The sequence below is a fragment of the Lampris incognitus genome, chromosome 4, assembly GCF_029633865.1.
Source record: "Lampris incognitus isolate fLamInc1 chromosome 4, fLamInc1.hap2, whole genome shotgun sequence".
Lineage (NCBI taxonomy): Eukaryota > Metazoa > Chordata > Actinopteri > Lampriformes > Lampridae > Lampris > Lampris incognitus.
Genome location: NC_079214.1, coordinates 48458731 through 48476919, shown reverse-complemented (window position 1 = coordinate 48476919; position 18189 = coordinate 48458731). Strand labels below are relative to the sequence as shown.

At 48.0% G+C, this 18189-nt stretch overlaps 1 protein-coding gene across 1 annotated transcript in view; it reads left to right on the top strand.

Annotated features, from left to right (window-relative positions):
• The window catches only part of pdpr (pyruvate dehydrogenase phosphatase regulatory subunit), a 45446-nt gene extending 36509 nt beyond the window's left edge, over positions 1-8937 (top strand). Inside the window, exon 18 of the mRNA XM_056278388.1 lies at positions 4666-8937. Within this exon, the coding sequence (XP_056134363.1) occupies positions 4666-5073 (408 nt within the window). The 3' untranslated portion in view covers positions 5074-8937. The remainder of the gene's footprint in view (positions 1-4665) is intronic.
• Positions 8938-18189: the final 9252 nt, after the last annotated feature.

Here is an 18189-nt window from a genome sequence, read left to right as displayed (position 1 = left end):
TGTTGATATACGCCACCGTAGTGGTACTGTCCGACCTGACCAGAATGTGTCGATGTCGTAGGAGAGGAGCGAAATGACGCACTGCCAACAGCACTGCCTCCAGCTCCAGCGCGTTGATGTGCGCATTGTGACTCACGGGCCATACTCCTCTGATTGTGCCGTGGCCACAGATCGCACCCCAACCTCCCAGGGATGCGTCCATGAATAGAATCACCTCCTCCGATCTGGGTCCGAGGGGAACCCCAACCCTGGATCTGCAGGCCTCTGCCCAGTGATCCAGGTCCAAGCTCACCCCCTCCGGGACCACTAACCTGTGCCGTTGGCGCAGCCAGCGGAACCAGCCTTCTCGAATAAGCCAACACTGGAGTCTCCTCATAAAAAGCAGACCCAGAGGCACCACCTGGTGAGCAGAGGACATGATGCCCAGGAGCCTACTGTCCTACTGTCACCGACCGGCCCGGGGCAAAAACTGGCAAGAAGGTCCTCTAACCCCTGCCACTGCTCCTCCGAGACGGAAGCCAGCATCCTCCCTGAGTCCAACGCTAGTCACAGATAGGTGGTTTTGCGTGACGGCCAGGGAGCGCTCTTCTTCCAGTTTACCGTGAGACGCAGGTCTGACAGGTGCGAGATCAGGCGACTCGTGCGTTCCATAGCCAGCCGGTGATCTGGGGCTATCAGAAGCAGATCGTCCAAGTAGTAGGCTATAACGTAACCCTGGGCGAATAGCGGAGTGAGAGCCGCCTTGACGCACATCGAAAAGACCCGTGGGGCTAAACTGTAGCCGAACGGGAGGACTTTGTACTCGTAACACGTTCCCTGAAACGCGAACCTGAGATATTTCCAGTGGTGACCCACTATCGGGACATGGAAATATGCGTCCTTGAGGTCCACAGATGTGAACCAGGCTCCGCTCGATATCATGGCTAGGAGCTGGGGGACCGTCAGCATGTGGAATGATTCTTTGCGCACCCAAGTATTGAACCATTTCAGATCTAGAATCGGCCGCATGCCCCCCGATATCTTGGGCACGAGGAAATATCTCGAATAAACCCCTATTTCCTCTGTGCCTCTCTCCATCACCTGTATCACGTCTTTGGACAGCATCTCCAATATTTCCTGCCGCAACACCTCTGCTTCGGCAGGTGAATGGATCAGCGTCTGACGTATGCCCGTGTAAGGGGGAGGACACTGCTCGAACCGAATCTCGTGCCCATGCCTGACCGTCCGGAGGATCCACTCTGGTACACCCGGCAGCGCCTGCCAGCGTGCGAAATGAGGAGACAGAGGGCGCGTGACACGTTGTGTCTGGCTGTCGAGAAATAGGCTGTATCGCTGCCATTCCGGTCCAACCTCCGAGCTCTCCACGGAAGTGTTGAGAGGCTCCCACGGCGGACCGCATCCCATATGGGGACCGAATATGTGCAGGATTTTGCCCAACAGAAGGTGGGAGCGCGGAAAAATCAGCATCAGCATGCGCGCGCCCAGCACCTTCTCCGACTGGCCACAGACAGCGAGTCATGCGGTCCGGTAACCCTGCTTTACGCACGGGAAAACCCAGCGCGTAACTCTGGACGCCTGTCTGATGGGATAAACTAATTTCATTCCCATCTGACAGCTCATGATTATCCGAGACAGGCATAGATACAGAGTTCAACAACCCATAACCTTGTGTACGGTTTGAAGCAGAACTGATCTCAGCGGTATAATTCACATAGCCTACACCCTGTGAAGCTAGTGAACCCGTTGCCATATCTGGAACATCTTCGTTTCTTCTGACTTGCTTGCAGAGTCCGGTGGCATGTGACACAACATTACTCACTACACCATGTGCGTGTGGAATAAAAGTAGCATCGACATCACCAACATTATATGACAGACCACCCACCGTAGAATAATCTACAGACGAGGAACACGAAGGATAAAATGCAGAACTGAAATCTTTATTCATCAACATGTTCCCCTCATTGCATGGTACAACCTTGCCACCAGTAGCCATAACATCAATACCTGCAATGTTCGAACAGGGGGTGTGGGGGTCTGTCGCGCACCGTCAGCGGCGGCGCGGATCTCCCGAGCTGGCACCCCTGGTCTGGTGCTCGTACTTCCGCTTCACGTCAGGCTGAGGACCCCCCGCGCCGCCTCGGCCAGCGTGGTGGGACTGACTGTGAGCCCCAGGGGCTGGCGCGGGGCCAGCCGACTGGCTCTTGTCGTAGTTCTTGCGGCGCTTCGAGGCTCGACCTTGCCCCCCCTGCGGCTGGGGCTTCGGAGAGCCTTGAGCGCGTGCCGGAGGCTGTGCGGAACCCTTCTCTTTGAAGGTCTTAGCCAGCAGCTCCGCGTTAGCCAGGTCATGACGGATCTTTTCCAGTGCTGGCTCATCCACACCGAAAAGGCCGTCCGTGTTGATGGGGAGCTTGCGGATCATCTTAACGACCCCATCCTCCAAGCGACAGTCTTTCGTCCAGAACTCGTGCCTCAGCAGGACTGAGGAGGACAGAGCCACACCCAGGTTCACCGCGGCATCACGGAGGAATGTGCCGATGTTCTGAGAAGCCCTCCAAGCCTCGTCCAGGCGTGAGGCATCGGTGTCGTCATCCCCCTGGTTCTCTGTCCACTGCCCGCGCCAGATGACCAGCTGCCAGACCAGCTGTGGAGATGGCCGCTGCACAGTGGAGAACACTGAACCAGATTTGGCGCGCGTGGTCATCCATGGACGCTATGTCTGGCGAGGGATGTTTGAGCTTCATCGCCGCCTCCTTGCTCTCCGGTTCGCGTAGCTTACCAGGGTAGAGCCGGGGAAAAAGAAATTTCTCCACAGTGGGGGGCGGCATAGAAGCAGGAGACCAGCCGGCAACCATCAGGTGGCTCTTGGTGTTCACTTTAACAGTGGAGCACACCTTCTCTGGTTCCGGCCATGTGGCTTTGATGGACTCCGTGATGGGGGTGAAGGGCGGAATGTGCTTCGGGTCTTTGCGCACCTCCACCGAGGCAGAGAACGCCTGATCAATTCCGGGCGTCACCGAGGCATGGACTGGGGCAATCCCTGTGGTCCCCGTCGAAGCCAAGGCCCTCTCGAGGAAAAAAAGGGAAAAAGTCGTCGAACTTTGCCTCCTCCGCGGACCCTTCCTCAGGGACTTTGTAGGAGCAAGATCCGCCATCTTGAGTAGCAGCCTGCGGAACCGCCAGCAGGCACATGTGGTCCTGGCTCCCAGGTAGCACAGCAGAAACCAACGAGCCCGGCCGGGGAGGGATCTCGATCACACCGCCACCAACCTGAGTGGAAAAGGCGTGTGAAACCCAGCTCATCCGTCGACTGAGCGGCCATGAAGCGCACACCATGCATGGTGGCGCCTCTAGGCTAGCTGCAGTCTCCCGAACATGAGCCATGCTAGGATGGTCACTGCAAAAGGGATGGAAATCGCCAGCATCCTTCTTCCTGTGGCAACAACTATAAAACTCGGTGAAAAGAACATCGACGTCGACGTTAACACCAGCCATAGTGACGGAGAAAACCGCACTATTGTCAAAATAGAGAAAATAGCTAAGCTAGCTAGCAATGAAGAAAAAACCCGCAACAGAGCTCAGCGCGACACATCTTCCCTTGAAGGAGGCTCTAGTCGAACTGACGAGTGATGTGGTGACGCATGTCAAGTGCAGTTGTGGGCGGGGCTTAGGGGATGCTGTCGCATGAGCGGTGAATTTCAGAGCCTAGCGTCGCCAGAGGCGAGGTCAGAGGGCAATATGTAAATATAGCACTACGGAGTAGCGATAATAGAACTGGCTGTAATTCCTGAACAGTTAATGCAATATTTTTGTTCAACCCCTTAAATTAAAGCTGAAAGTCCACACTTCAATCACATATTGGTTACTTCATTTCAAATCCACTGTGGTGGTGTACAGGGGCAAAATTACAAATATTGTGTCACTGTCCAAATACTTATGGACCTAACTGTATATAGGAAAATGGTATGGAACCTAAAACTGAACTTTGAAGAGCTGATCATGTAATGAGTGGATGGAAAAAAGCATATTGAGACAGAAAGTTTTCTGAGTGATCTGAGCTGAATCAATGTAGTGTTAGACCCTTCATGCTAACCCAGACTTTTTTGGACGTCAGTTAAAATTGTGTTGTCTAAAAGTCACCACCCAGATCTCCATCCATCCATTATCCAAACCGCTTATCCTGCTCTCAGTGTCACGGGGATGCTGGAGCCTATCACAGCAGTCATTGGGCGACAGGCGAGGAGACACCCTGGACAGGCCGCCAGGCCATCGCAGGGCCGACACACACACATTCACACCTAGGGACAATTTAGTATGGCCAATTCACTTGACCTACATGTCTTTGGACTGTGGGAGGAAACTCACGCAGACGCGGGGAGAACATGCAAACTCCACACAGAGGATGACCCACCCAGATCTAAAGATTAAAATTGAACGGTCACTCTAATAAGCAGTGAAAAGAACGCCGTTTGTTATTTTATTTGAATTTATCAAGATGATGAATAAAGTGTGACTGAGGTAACATCCTTTATTTTCTCTCCCCCCTTCTTTCCTTTTCCTTGCTCCTCTGCCACACCTCCCTATTCTCTGTTTCTTTCTTCTCAACCCCTCCCTCCCGCTCTATTTCTTTACCACCTCACCTCCAATGCTGCTCTCCCCAATCAGGACACAGACTTCCTGGGTCGTGAGGCCTTGCTGCAGCAGCGTCAGGATGGTGTGTCTCGGCGCTTCGTCATGCTGGTTCTGGAGGACCATGACACTGAGCTAGACCTGTGGCCCTGGTGGGGAGAGCCCATCTATCGCAATGGTGAGTTGGCAGGCACCACCACCAGCAGCGCCTACAGCTACACTCTGGAGCGCCACGTCTGCCTCGGCTTCGTGTCTCCACCACCAGGCCCTGATGGGCTCCCCACTCCCATTACCGCAGACTTCATCAACCGTGGGGATTATGAGGTAGACATTGCTGGCCAGCGCTACCCAGCCAAAGCCAAGCTCTACCCCTTCAGTTCCCTCTTCACCCAACAGAAACGCCGCAAGGACGACCTGGAGCTAAGTACCCTCAATGGGAAGTGAGGTTACTCCGCTTTTACCAAATCCACTCCTGCACCTAACCTGTTCCCTCCTCTGCTCATGTATCTTCTTTTACCACCCAGTGCCAACCCGTCTCTCCATTTCTAGGTGCTGAGCATTGGGCTGTATGCACAATCAGTCTTCAATCCTATTTCTTTTTTCTAGTATTCAACTGCAAAATCCCATCTCCCCCCTTTTAAAAGTGCAATATATACGAAATGCCAAATTCTACATCTATGTCGCCTTTAGAGCTTTTCCCTGATCAGGGTTAAACTAAACCCCATAAAAAGATAGCTGTAGACATTAAAAAAAAAAAACAACAACAAACAAAAAAAAAACAACCTGTGTTTATACTGAACAGTTGATTGACGTGTATGGCCTGTTTCAACCCAAACTTCATAATTTTCACAGTCTCTGGGAGCTGCCCAGCATAGCCACAATCTGCTGTTTTGCACTGGGCTCCTTAATAGAACAGTGGGAGTTAAGTGCCTTTTTTAAGGGCAACACTAGCTGTCAAGGAAGTGGGGGGCTGTTTCAATTTCATTGTGGTTTTAGTGTTAGTTGAAGTTTTCAAAACTTTCAGCCTTCTAGTGACAAGTCCATACCCCATCAGGTTTCTAACACACTGGGGAAAATGTTGTTCAGTCCCTCAAAACACATATTCCTAATAAAAAACACTATACACCTGTATAGTTAATGCCCCACCTTTATTTCACACATTATGTTTATTGTTTGAGGATTATGTCCAGTTACAGAGCAGACTTGCATAATTTGGGCACCTTTCCAGCTATTATCAGCATATACGTCATATCAGAGCCTGAAAACAATTTTCACATCCAGTCAAGAAAGTCACGTCTGGAAATGTGAGATTTTGAGATGTACAGTCATTTAGGTGATCCGATATAGTTTATCATGGTCTCCAGTGCTTCTTTTTTTTAAACACTCCACATCCACAGTGATGGGCAGAGAGCCTCCTCAGGGCTGACTGTCTCAACCAGGGCCATCACTTTTTACAAGACATATCTATTAATTACCAAGTCCCAAGAATGACCATTAGTTTGGTTAGTCCTTGTCTCCAACTCCCTGCTCTTCTGAGGCAATCACATTATCTTGAGTGTGATGATCCTGTAACACACTAAAATGTGGTAATCTTTCCCATTATTTATGTTTTTGATGGTTTTTGTCAAAGCGACTGTGTTTTGTGTGTGTGTGTTTGTGTGTGTGTGAAGGCAATATTTGGCATATTGTAGATATAGAGGCAGATTGTACAACAGCTCTCTTAAGAAAAAGAGGCTGTGACCACACACTTCAGAGGAATGTCACCTGTTCGAGCCTACATCTGTATCAGTGGTGTGGATTTAATCTGTCTGCCCCCAACAGATCTGACCCCTGTCTGTCTGGATGTCACTGTAAAGATAAAGGTGTTGAGTAAGACATGAAATAAAGCTATGTATTTTTGTATGGATGGTGTGTACAAAATCTTCTGTTTTGAGTACCACATATTTTTGTACTTGGCTTCCAGTTCTTGTGGTTTCTCATCTGTAACAATTTTATTTAGCGTTAACTCTTTCAGTTTAAAGGTACTGACTCCATTCATTAGCCTTTTTTTTTTTTTTATCCTCCCGTTCTCCCCAATTGTATCCAGTCAATTACCCCACTCGTCCAAGCTGTCGCGGTCACTGCTCCACCCCCTCTGCTGATCCGGGGAGGGCTGCAGACTACCACAAGCTTCCTCTGATCCATGTGGAGTCACCAGCCGCTTCTTTTCATCTGACTGAGGAATTTCGCCAGGGGGACATAGCATGGGGAGGATCACGCTATTCCCCCCAGTCCCCCCCCCCACCGAACAGGCGCCCCGACCGACCAACTAGTGCAGCGACCAGAACACATACCCACATCCGGCTTCCCACCCGCAGACACGGCCAATTGTGTCTGTAGGGACGCTCGACCAAGCCAGAAGCAATATGGGGATTCGGACCGGCGATCCCCATGTTGGTAGGCAACGGAATAGATCGCCACACCACCCAGATGCCCTAGCCATGTTTTTTTAGTAACACAAATCACAAAATATGTTATTGAAGAGACAACAGAAAGCACTTAAAAGCAGAAAGAACCTCTCTGCTTATGAAAGACTGGGAGATCCTTACAGAATTGGAAAGTCCAGACTGGTCTTCGGAGATCAGCTTTAAGCTCCCAGTAGACCAGGGTTTTGTTAGCCTGCGTTTTTGGTTTTATTAGTGTTCAGGGATCCTATTTTATGCAATTTCGAAACAATTTGCAAATAAGGACAAATTTGATAATTTCTCTAAATGTGGTAATCACTAAATCAGACTTGTGACAATGCTGAGAGAGTCCAGATATACACGTTACGAAACATTTCACAGTATCATTCATCTTCATTTCACATGCTTTAAGATTCTTTTTTTGTTGTTGCACAAAATAGTATTAAGTTAGGGTGATATGTCGACATCCATGTTGCTCAGACAATGTCTGCATATGTATTGAAACATCAAGCAAAGCGTGCAAATCCAGAAACTATAAAATACCTGGAGTTTTAAAGAAGACGTGTGGGAACTTAGATGTTTGACTAATGTGTACTTGTTGGCTGGTAGTGTGGAAGTTAAAACCAGGCAGCGAACTTGATGCCTTTCCACTTGTTCGAATCTGCATTGCTGTAACTGCATAGTGCAGTTTAAAGGGCCCAGGGTAATGGGACTGCAACATTTCCAATTAGCATATTAATTTAAATATCGCCATACTCCATGTTGTTATGAAATGTGTGTGTATAAACAACTAACGCATGCAGGCTGATGGCTATTTCAAAACAAACAGTGCAAATATCTCAGTCTACAACACAGCAGCACCTGACTTGGCAGTACTGTTGCATACTTTGTGAAAAGGTTACGTGATTATTTCACTGAATATTGGGATTGTTATGTGTTATTCATATGGACACAACTTTGGAGTCAGTGCTGTGAAAATGTTTAGAAGAATATATGTGTGGGATACGAAGTTATGGCTCAGGACTTTCTCAATTTGAAAAAAATGAAACTTTTTAACCCGAGGAGGCAGGCTGAAACACCTCTCACACTATGGAAACACTGCAGCCCACTGGTTTTTAGACATGTGGGCAATATTGCGATTTGACCATTTTCTTTTTTAAAATTAAACCTAAAAAGACCATACTGCAGGCTAAATAGAAAGGAAATGGTGAAATCTTTTATCATTGCAATAAGTCTGTCAGAGGTCATGAATTGTACATGACATGTTTGCTACTGATGAGAGACCAAGAATAGGTTTAGGGGTTAGTTAAGAATGTGCAATGTGCTCGACAGCCTGAAAATTAATTTTTAAATGCTGTAGTCTTCATTTCATTCTAAATTTCATTTTTAAATACTTCTCCTGGGCTCAACCTGAGAAGAGTCAGTCCTACACTTGTGAGCACCTTTACTTTTGACATTTATGTAAGTTGTTTTATATAAACCAAGTTCAAATTTACAGATAGGAACAATATAGAAGTCCCACTGTTTACTGTAGGCTTGCTGCACCACTGCTGCATTAAGGCTCCATCTGCATACTTCACTATTTGTCAGAGCATGCACAAAAGCAAACAAAAGTTTGCTCTGCAGTTGGAGGTTACACTGAATGATATGGTAACTAGTTGAAAAGATTTGGTATTTCACTGAAAAAGTAATTGTATGCATTATCAATGTGGAATTACTGTAGTATGAAGCAGGGGTGAGGGGACTTCTCCAAAGGCTGTCAGTATAACTCCTAAAAACAAATGTAACGCACAAGTCAAATGTTGCTTAAAAGGGCTATTCTGTTCCATATGTTGTAATTGTACTAATTAAAGTGTCTGTGTGAAATATGCTTACACTGTGTGAAATATGCTTACACTACGTCTCTAAACATGAAGTGGGCTTTAAAGCACTTGTTTTGTTGCGTCATTGCCAAACATATTTGCACTAATAAGTGAAGGAATGCCGTGCAGAGCAGTATGGATCCTCTTAACTAACTTGCCCACTGTCACCGTGACCTCTGTGTGGTACAACATAACCATGAAATGGTAACACTGGTCTTGGTCCTGCTCGGAACTGAATGATGTTGTGACTTATGGCGTATTTATTTCAGGCTGTATCAAAGGGTTTACATAGATTCTCCCCAATAATCACAGACATGAGTCAATTAATTACTATCACTACATATAAGAAAATGAATCCTGCTGACATTCTGATTTGCTTGCCTTACATTGTGCTATGTGTGAAGTCAAACACCCAAGTTGCGATGAAGTTTAAATAAATGTCAGGCTAGTTTTTACATTTGTCACAAGAATTAACCTAGGCGAGGGACATCTTTGCCCTCTTTGGGTCAAGGTTTGTTATTCACTTTGGCAATGTCCAGAGGCTCCCCTATTGACAGTTTTGTGGTTTGATGGGTCTTTGACTTGGGGTGGTTGATCAAATTGTTGGCAGTAAAGCTGATGTCCACATGTCGAAAATACCTGAGGAAATGGTCTGTTCTGATGATCGTCATTACATCCAACAGATAAAGGGGAATGGCTCCATTACACTTGAGCAATACTTAACATTAATTAAGGACATAGTGGAGATGAGAGGATATGTACACATTTGCAGAATAAATCGTATTATGTGTACGTGTCCTTGGGGTAAACAGACAGGTGAGAACCCAAACGCATGACTCAGACAAGGAGATTCAGTAACACTTAGTAAAACAACCTTATACTTGCCACAAGATACAAGTCAAAAAGATGAGACAGACAAAATACGGAAAGACAAAGGCAAGGTCAGGGAAAAATAAAGCTAGGAACAAAACCACTGGAAACTCGATACTTGGAAAACCAAGTTGGGTAGTTTAACACGGGTTACACAAATAAATACAGACCAGACGAACCAGCACTGGGGGGGCGGCAGGGCAAAAAGCACTAGGGCAGTGGTTTTCAGACTTTCTGCCCAAAACACACCAAAGGGGCAAGCCACAATCTCATGGCACACCTGTATTCATATCCGTGCAAATAGCCTCTGTAATCCTTATCACTCTTATCACTCTAAACGTTTTATTTACTAATGCCAAATAAAATTTGATAACTACATTACTCGTGAAATATTAACAAAATAATTAATTTTGAACTTTGTAACATTTCATCAAAAAGAGCAGCAACACAACCATTTAAACCAGACAGATCCCCCCCCTCCTCTCTCTCTCTCTCTCAAAATGGGCTTTTCTGTTGAGGATTCCTGATTGAATGGGTCTCGAATTCAGTCATAGTCCTCGATGTCGGCCACACGTGGAAAATAGCGCTCAAACCTCTCAATGTCTGAAGATGTGCGGTAAATACAGCGCGCCCCCTGGCTGCCTCTGGCGCGGCTGATGCCAGTGGGAAGATGTCCATGGAGCCTTGCTCCACAGCCTCGTGCCACAGGGTAAGCGTGCCCATAAACCCCCGAATCTTTTCTGTGGATGACAGAAGGTTTTCATTCCTGCCCTGAAGCTTGGCGTTTAACTCGTTAAGATTGCCCAAATATGTCTGCAAGGTAAGCCAGCTTGGCGCACCACCTCTCATCCGCAAGCTTGTCCTTATGTGGGACGCTGTGTTCACTTGAAAACTCCGAAAGCTCTTCTCGAAGCTCATAATGACGGGACAGGACTTTCCCCCGGGACAGCCGACGCACCTCTATGTGGAGGATAAGGCTTTGGTGATCAGCCCCCGTCTCAGCGCAGTTTGGAGAAGAGGCGAGACATCAGGAGCCTTGATTTGATGTAGTTCGCCATCTGTACAGCCTAATCCAGATCAGCCGACTCCGAGGGCATGGTTTTGGCAGCTAATGCCTCTCGATGCAAAATACAGTGGTTTGTCCCAATATCTGAGTTTTGTGCTTTCACCTTGGCAATAAATCCTCTCGCTCTCCCAATCATGCATGCCGCACCATCTGTGCAGACTGACGCACATATCCCGGGTCAGACTATTCTTTTAAATAGTTATCAGTTACCCTGAATATTTCTCCTCCCGTTGTATGGCTTTCCATTTCTTTGCAGAAGAGAAAAGTGTCTTTAATAGCGTCACCATCAACATACCTGACGTTTGCCGGAAGTTGGGCAGCCCCACTGATGTCAGTGGATTCGTCTATTTGTAGAGAACATTTGCTGCTCATCTGCAGTTTCTCGGTCAATCGTTGCTCAGTGTCATCTGACATGTCGCCGATCCTTCTTTTGGTTGTATTGTCAGACGAAGGCACGTTTGATACCGCACTTGCGGCATCTGGACCTAGCATGACACCCGCAATTTTTTTTTTTTTGCAAGCGGGGATGATGAGTGTCTCCGCTATTGTGTGAGGTTTCTTCTGCTTTGCAATAAACTCCACTAGCATATAACTTGCCTCCGTCGCCTTAACAGACACTTTCACACAATCCATCAAACGGTCTTGCTGCTTCTGGTTCAGATCCCGCGCTCTTCAGAAGTACGCCAAGTCTCCCTCAGTGTAGACGGGGTGTTTGGTTTCCAAGTGCCTCTTCAGCTTGCTTGGCACCATGTTAGCAGAGAGAAAATGAGGGAATGCGGTAAAGGTGATGGATACACGGGTACGCCGATAACAAAACCAAGGGCAGGAACTGACACGCTAAGACAGGTGTTGACTTCGAAATAAAACTGGAAACACAGGCAACGATGACAGGCGTGGACTTCAGAATAAAACAGGAACAACAGGAAATGACGACAAGCGAGGACTTCAAAATAAAACGGAAAACACAACAGAATTATTGACGTGAACTGGGGCTGATATGACAGGCTGTGGGAGACAATGGCTGCCGAAAATAACTGACTGAACGAAACTAGGAGACGTTGTAAAAAGGAAAATGACTGACTGAACTGAACTGAGCCACGTGACAGAGATGCGTGTAAAATCAGTTTCACTGTACAATTTAAAAACTTAGCAAAAACCAAATCACACATATCACCAGTTTTTTTGGGGGGGGTTGCGGGGGGGGAGGTTCTGGGAATTCATCCCCATACTCTTGCATAGTTATTTTCTTATGCTGGTCCTATCAAGGGTTAAATTCATAGTAAACTAAAAAATAACTGTTAAGTGAGTGAGAGGTCTGCACAGCGGAAAATCTCATAAGGCACTTTTTTCTTGGTCCTCTGAACTACTACACAAAGGTTTTGAATTTCCGTTTGTAGCTGACTTCATCCAAGATGAATTGGAACGCATTAAAGTAACTGGCGTGTTAAAAGTTACCATCATTGTCCCCCATAACCTTTTAGGACAGTTATGGAAAAACAAACATTCAAAAGGTGCAAACTAGTATGTGATATTTAATACTGTCCTCCCAATTTTCAGTGATGAACCTTTTTAAGAAATATCAAAAATAGCTTATGATGAGTTTCTTTGTATAGAAAAAGCTAATGTATCACTCCAGCTGCTCGAGGCCGAACCATCTATGGTCATTACCTCACTACGATCATTGTGCAGCGCTCGGTGTACGGCACACTGAATCGGGTTTGTTCAATCACATGCAAAAGTTAAGAATTCATCTTTATGCATTTTCTAGTAAACGCTTCAAAGTGTCTAATTAAACCCCAGAGGCCTCTTTGCAATCCTCCATCCCTTATGCTACAGAACTAAATACAATGGCTACTGTCTCAGAGATGACATGAGCGGATAGTACCAAAATAAAACGACATAAAACCGAATAAGTGATGCTTAAATGTGTCTGGCAGCAACAGATTTACGTTCTACATTTTATTAACTTTTACTCCTGCCAAAAAGGTTAACAAGAAAGTCAATATTGTCTGCGGGACTTTCACAGTAAACAATTGGATGGATTTGTTAGCCATACAAAGGGATGACTGTCAAATCTGGTGTATACATGAAATTAGAGGTTCTTATATTCATATAATGGTTAATGTAGTTATTTCTCCAGCGTCGGGCCAGAAATCTAATCTTTTCATTCACAGATTGTGGAAATAAATGGAACAGAAGTTACATTTGCATATTGTTAATACACATGAGCGCATGCACGCGCACATGCACTTTGCTTGCTTTAGGTTGTCCGTCGTGTCCGATGATGACAATCCTGCCTCTGTCACTTGTGAGTCTTCTTATGGCTGTAAAGCCCTATCCGCGATCCACAATTTCTGCCGCAGACAGAACAGGTGAAATCACTGACTGGGGATGTAGGTGTGGTACTGGCTTCATGTCTCTTCAGACGTCTTCTGGTCCGTCGATCACCGCGGTCCTTCTCGAGGTTTTGCACCCCTTGTTGACAGAGCTGCCGCCAGATGGAGCGTTGGGCGGCAGTGTCTTCCAGCTGGCTCGGGTTCAGGCCGCACTTCTTTATGATGGTCTTCAGCTGGTCTTTGTACCGTTTTTTCTGGCCCCCTGCCAAGCGGCGGCCAAGATGTAGCTGGCCATACAGCACTTTACGCGGTAAGCGCTCCTTTGGCATCCTGATGACGTGACCGAGCCATCGAAGTTGGTGCTGGGTGACGGTAGCCTCCATGCTGATGCAGTTGGTCTTGCGGAGTATTTCAGTATGGGGCACTCGGTCACGCCAGGTTATCCTCAGGATGCATTGTAGGCATCTGATGTGGAAGGCCTCAAGCATCCTGAGGTGGTGGCTGTACAGGGTCCACGCCTCACAGCTGTAGAGGAGAGTCGTGATGACAACTGCCAAGTAGACAGATATTTTGGTGTGGAGGTTGAGGTCTTTGTTTTGAAAGACCCTTCTCCTAAGTCTGCCAAAAGAGGTTGACGCTTGTTTAATCCGGTTTTGCATCTCCCTGTCGATGCTGCAGTCGTCAGAGAGGATTCCTGGCCTCCAATGGTCACACGTGCCATCATCCCCACGTGAAATCTTTGAAGGATGTTGACAAACTTTCGTGGACAGCCAAACTTCAGGAGGATGTTCCATAGGATGTCCCTGTTGACTGTGTCGAAAGACTTTGACAGGTCGATGATGGCTATGAAGAGGTTCTGATGTTGCTCCCTGCACTTCTCTTGGAGTTGCCGTGCTGTGAACACCATGTCCACAGTACTCCTATTCCTCCTAAACCCACACTGTGACTCAGGCAACAGCTCCTCTGAGATGTGTTTTACCAGCCTGTGTAACATGAGTTTGGCCAGGACTTTTCCAGCAACAGCCAGTAGTGAAATGCCACGGCTGTTGCCACAGAGGGACTTGTCTCCTTTGCCTTTGTATATGGAGATGATGTTAGCATCCCTCCACTGCTGAGGGACAGTTTCGTTCTTCCATACGTGTGAGATGAACAGGAAAAGTGCACGGGTGCAGAGGTAGCCTCCCTGTTTAAAAATCTCTGCAGGGATACTGTCAGGGCCGGGGGTCTTGTTATTTTTCAGCGACCTAACTGCACAATGAACCTCTTCAAAGGTTGGTGGAAGGTCAAGGTCTTGGTTGGTGGGGCGGACAGGTAGTTCATCCAAGATCGAGGGATCTGTTGGGGAGGGCTGGTTCAAAAGAGTCTCAAAATGTTCTGCCCATCTTTTTGTGATGAGTTTCTGGTCCTTTATGAGGGTGGTACCATCATCAGACTTCAGGGGGGAGACAGAGCAGTTTCTTGGGCCGTAGATGGTTTTCACTGCATCATAAAAGTTGTGCATATCATTTCTATCGGCATGGGATTGTATTTCATTTGCCTTCGATATCCACCACTCATTCTGCAGGGCACGCAGTTTTGACTGCACCTCTCTCCTGGATGCTTGCCATTGTTGCCGGAGTGTAGCTGATGTGGGATTGTTGAGGACAGCACTGTGTGCTTTATGCATGCCTTTGAGTATGGAAGTTATTGTGCCTGTGTTGTCATTGAACCAGTCCTGGTGTTTTCTGCTCTTGTAACCGATGGATTGGGATGCTGCCTTGTAGGGTCTGGAGCTCACGGAAGACCATTTCCTGTCAATGGAATCATCCATGCTCAAGAGAAGCTCAATCTCTTCCAGGCTCTCAGCCAGAGAGAGGCGGAGATTGTTCTGGACCTCAGCCTTTTCTAGCCGGGTACAGTCAAGCCTCTTCTTTCCTGACCTTTGGAGACGAACAGCAGGGCGTACCTCCACCTGGAGCCTGGTCATGATGAGCCGGTGATCTGTCCAGCACTCAGCACCTCTCATTGCACGAGTGAGTAAGACGTCTTTTGTATCAGCACGTCTCACAATGATGTAGTCCAATAGGTGCCAATGTTTGGAGCGTGGGTGCATCCAGGATGTTTTGTGCTTATTTTTTAATTGGAAGAGGGTGTTTGTGATGGTCAAGCCATGCACAGCACAGAGGCTTAGGAGGCGCAGTCCATTTGCATTGACTTTCCCAATGCCATGCCCACCAATGACACCACTCCACACCTTGTTGTCTTTCCCCACTCTGGCATTGAAATCGCCCAGCAAAAAGATCTTGTCCTCCTTGGGTATATGACGGAGAGCCTCATCTAGTGACTGATAGAAGCGGTCCTTTACGTCATCCTCTGATGGCAGTGTTGGTGCATAGGCACCTAGGAGGGTGGCAGAACGTTTCTTGGCCAGAGGGATCCTGAGCGACATGAGCCTTTCACTTATGCCAATCGGTGTTTCAGTGAGTCTTGGTAGGAGGCTGTTTTTTATTGCAAATCCCACACCATGCTGATGTTGTCCTCCTGCAGGGTATCCCTTCCAGAAGAAGGTGTAGGTGTCCTCCTTCAGGGAGCCTTCATCCAGGAACCTGCAATTAGTGCAGTCCTTCGCTGAGGTCTTTCGGCATTAACGTCCAGCAGAGTTCTTATGTTCCATGTTGCCAGTTTAAAGGGAATTATTTTCTTTTTTTTATTTCGACCGCAGAGTGGAATGTCCCGATAGGTGCGGTAGCCTATCCAGGATGTTTTGAGTGGGCAATGTTTAGGCCAACTTTTCTAGGCCCCTCCCCAGTTGGGGTGAGCAGTGTGGCTCCTAAATAGGGCTGCTCAGACACACAGGGGTCTGCCGAGAGCAGCTGCCACTCAAGCCCAGCTGCTGGCGACCATGAATAGCCCTGTGCCGCTGGCGTGCAGGGGTCTGAATAGGAGCTTCCAGTGCATTCATACCTGCTCCCGTCACCAGACACCCCATCGCCGCCAGACTTTGATCCATATTCCGGTTGCTGGTCTCACCGAGGCAGAGGTGGATACCTGCGCAAAGAGATTATTTACAGTGCCGCTGGGGGTGCGCATGTCCCAGCAGCACTTCTTCACTGTGAGAGGGTGGGATCTGGTGGCAAGGGGGGCCCAAGACGACCAGCACTCTTCCACAGCTGCAGGAGGCTGCCGGAGCTCCATCAGAGGACCGCCTATCGTGCGCCGCCATGCACATTGCTTTTCTCTCAGGGTGTGCTCCCCTAGCCTTTGTCGTCCTACACTTACCCACAAGGCAGTGGGACAGTGGTTGGTCAATGCCAGGGCGTATCCACTTCACATGGGCCTGCGCATTAGACCTCTGGGGACCACTGTAGCTCCGAGATCCCCTACAGTTTAGCCAGGGACCGCAAGGTACCCAGTTACCGTGTGTGGCCACGAGGAGGCACTGCAGGAGTCTTGGCGGTAGAGAGGCTATGTACCGGCAGGGGAGACTTACGCACTCGGCTCCTCTTTTCACCCCCACAAAGAGGGCTAGCCGGCGACAGTAGCTGAGAGCAGAGAGTAGCAAGCAGAAGCAGCATGCAGCATGCACTAACTACAAGCACTACTACCCCAGTATTACTGCACTGACGCATCACACACGCCCTGTGCATCACACACACACCACACACATGCACATGCGCATGCACACACACACACACACACACACACACACACACACACACACATTAATATGACTGGGTTGATACCTTTCCGAGGAAGTATACCAAACCATCACCAATCATGATGACTGGTGTAAACATTTAACTCAGACTGAAGTCTGTGGGCGGCATAGTGGCGCAGTGGTCAGCGCTGTCACCTCACAGCAAGAAGGTCCTGGGTTCGAACCCCAGGGTTGTCCAACTTTGGGGTTCACCCCAGGTCGTCCTCTGTGTGAAGTTTGCATGTTCTCCCCATGTCTGCATGGGTTTCCTCCGAATGCTCCGATTTCCTCCCACAGTCCAAAGACATTTAGGTCAGGTGAATCAGCCAGGTGTGACTGTGTCAGCCCTGTGATGGGCTGACGGTCTGTCCAGGGTTTCCCCCCACCTGCCACCCAATGACTGCTGGGATAGGCTCCAGCATCCCGCAATCTCGATTGGGATAAGCAGCTTGGATAATGTATGGATAAAGTCTACTACTACTACTTTCAGCTATTCCCGTTAGGGGTCGCCACAGCGGATCATCCGTTTCCATCTCTTCCTCTCCTCTGCATCTTCCTCCTCTATCCCGCCCCAACATGTCCTCCCTCACCATATCCACAAACCTCCTCTTTGGTCTTCTTCTTTTCCTCTGCTCTGGCAGCTCCATCTTCAGCATCCATCACCCAATATACCCAGCATCTCTGCTCTGCACATGTCCAAACCATCTCAATCTTGCCTCTCTTGCTTTGTCTCCAAACCGTCCAACCTGAGCTGTCCCTCTAATACACCCATTCGTAATCCTGTCCTTCTTAATCACTCCCAATGAAAATGTTAGCATCTTCAACTCTGCCACCTCCAGTGCCACCCCTGTCTTTTCCTCAGTTCCACCGTCTCCAAATCATACAACATAGCTGGTCTTGTAAACCTTCCCATTAACTCTTGCTGGTACCCTTCCTTCACAAATCACTCCCGACACTCTTCTCCACCCACTGCACTCTGCCTGCACTCTCTTCTCCACCTCTCTTCTGCACTCCCCGTATTTAAACTCATTCACCTTCGTCACCTCTACTCATTGCATCTTCATCATTCCACTGTCCTCCCTCTCATTCACACACATGTATTCTGTGTCTTGTTCCAACTGACTTTCATTCCTCTTCTCTCTAGTGTATACCTCCACCGCTCCAGGCTCTCCTCAACCTGCACCCTACTCTCGCTACAGATCAGCGTAATCTGCAAACATCATAGTCCACGGAGACTCCTGCCTGATCTCGTCCGTCAACCTGTCCATCACCGTTGCAAACAAGAAAGGGCTCAGAGCTGATCCTT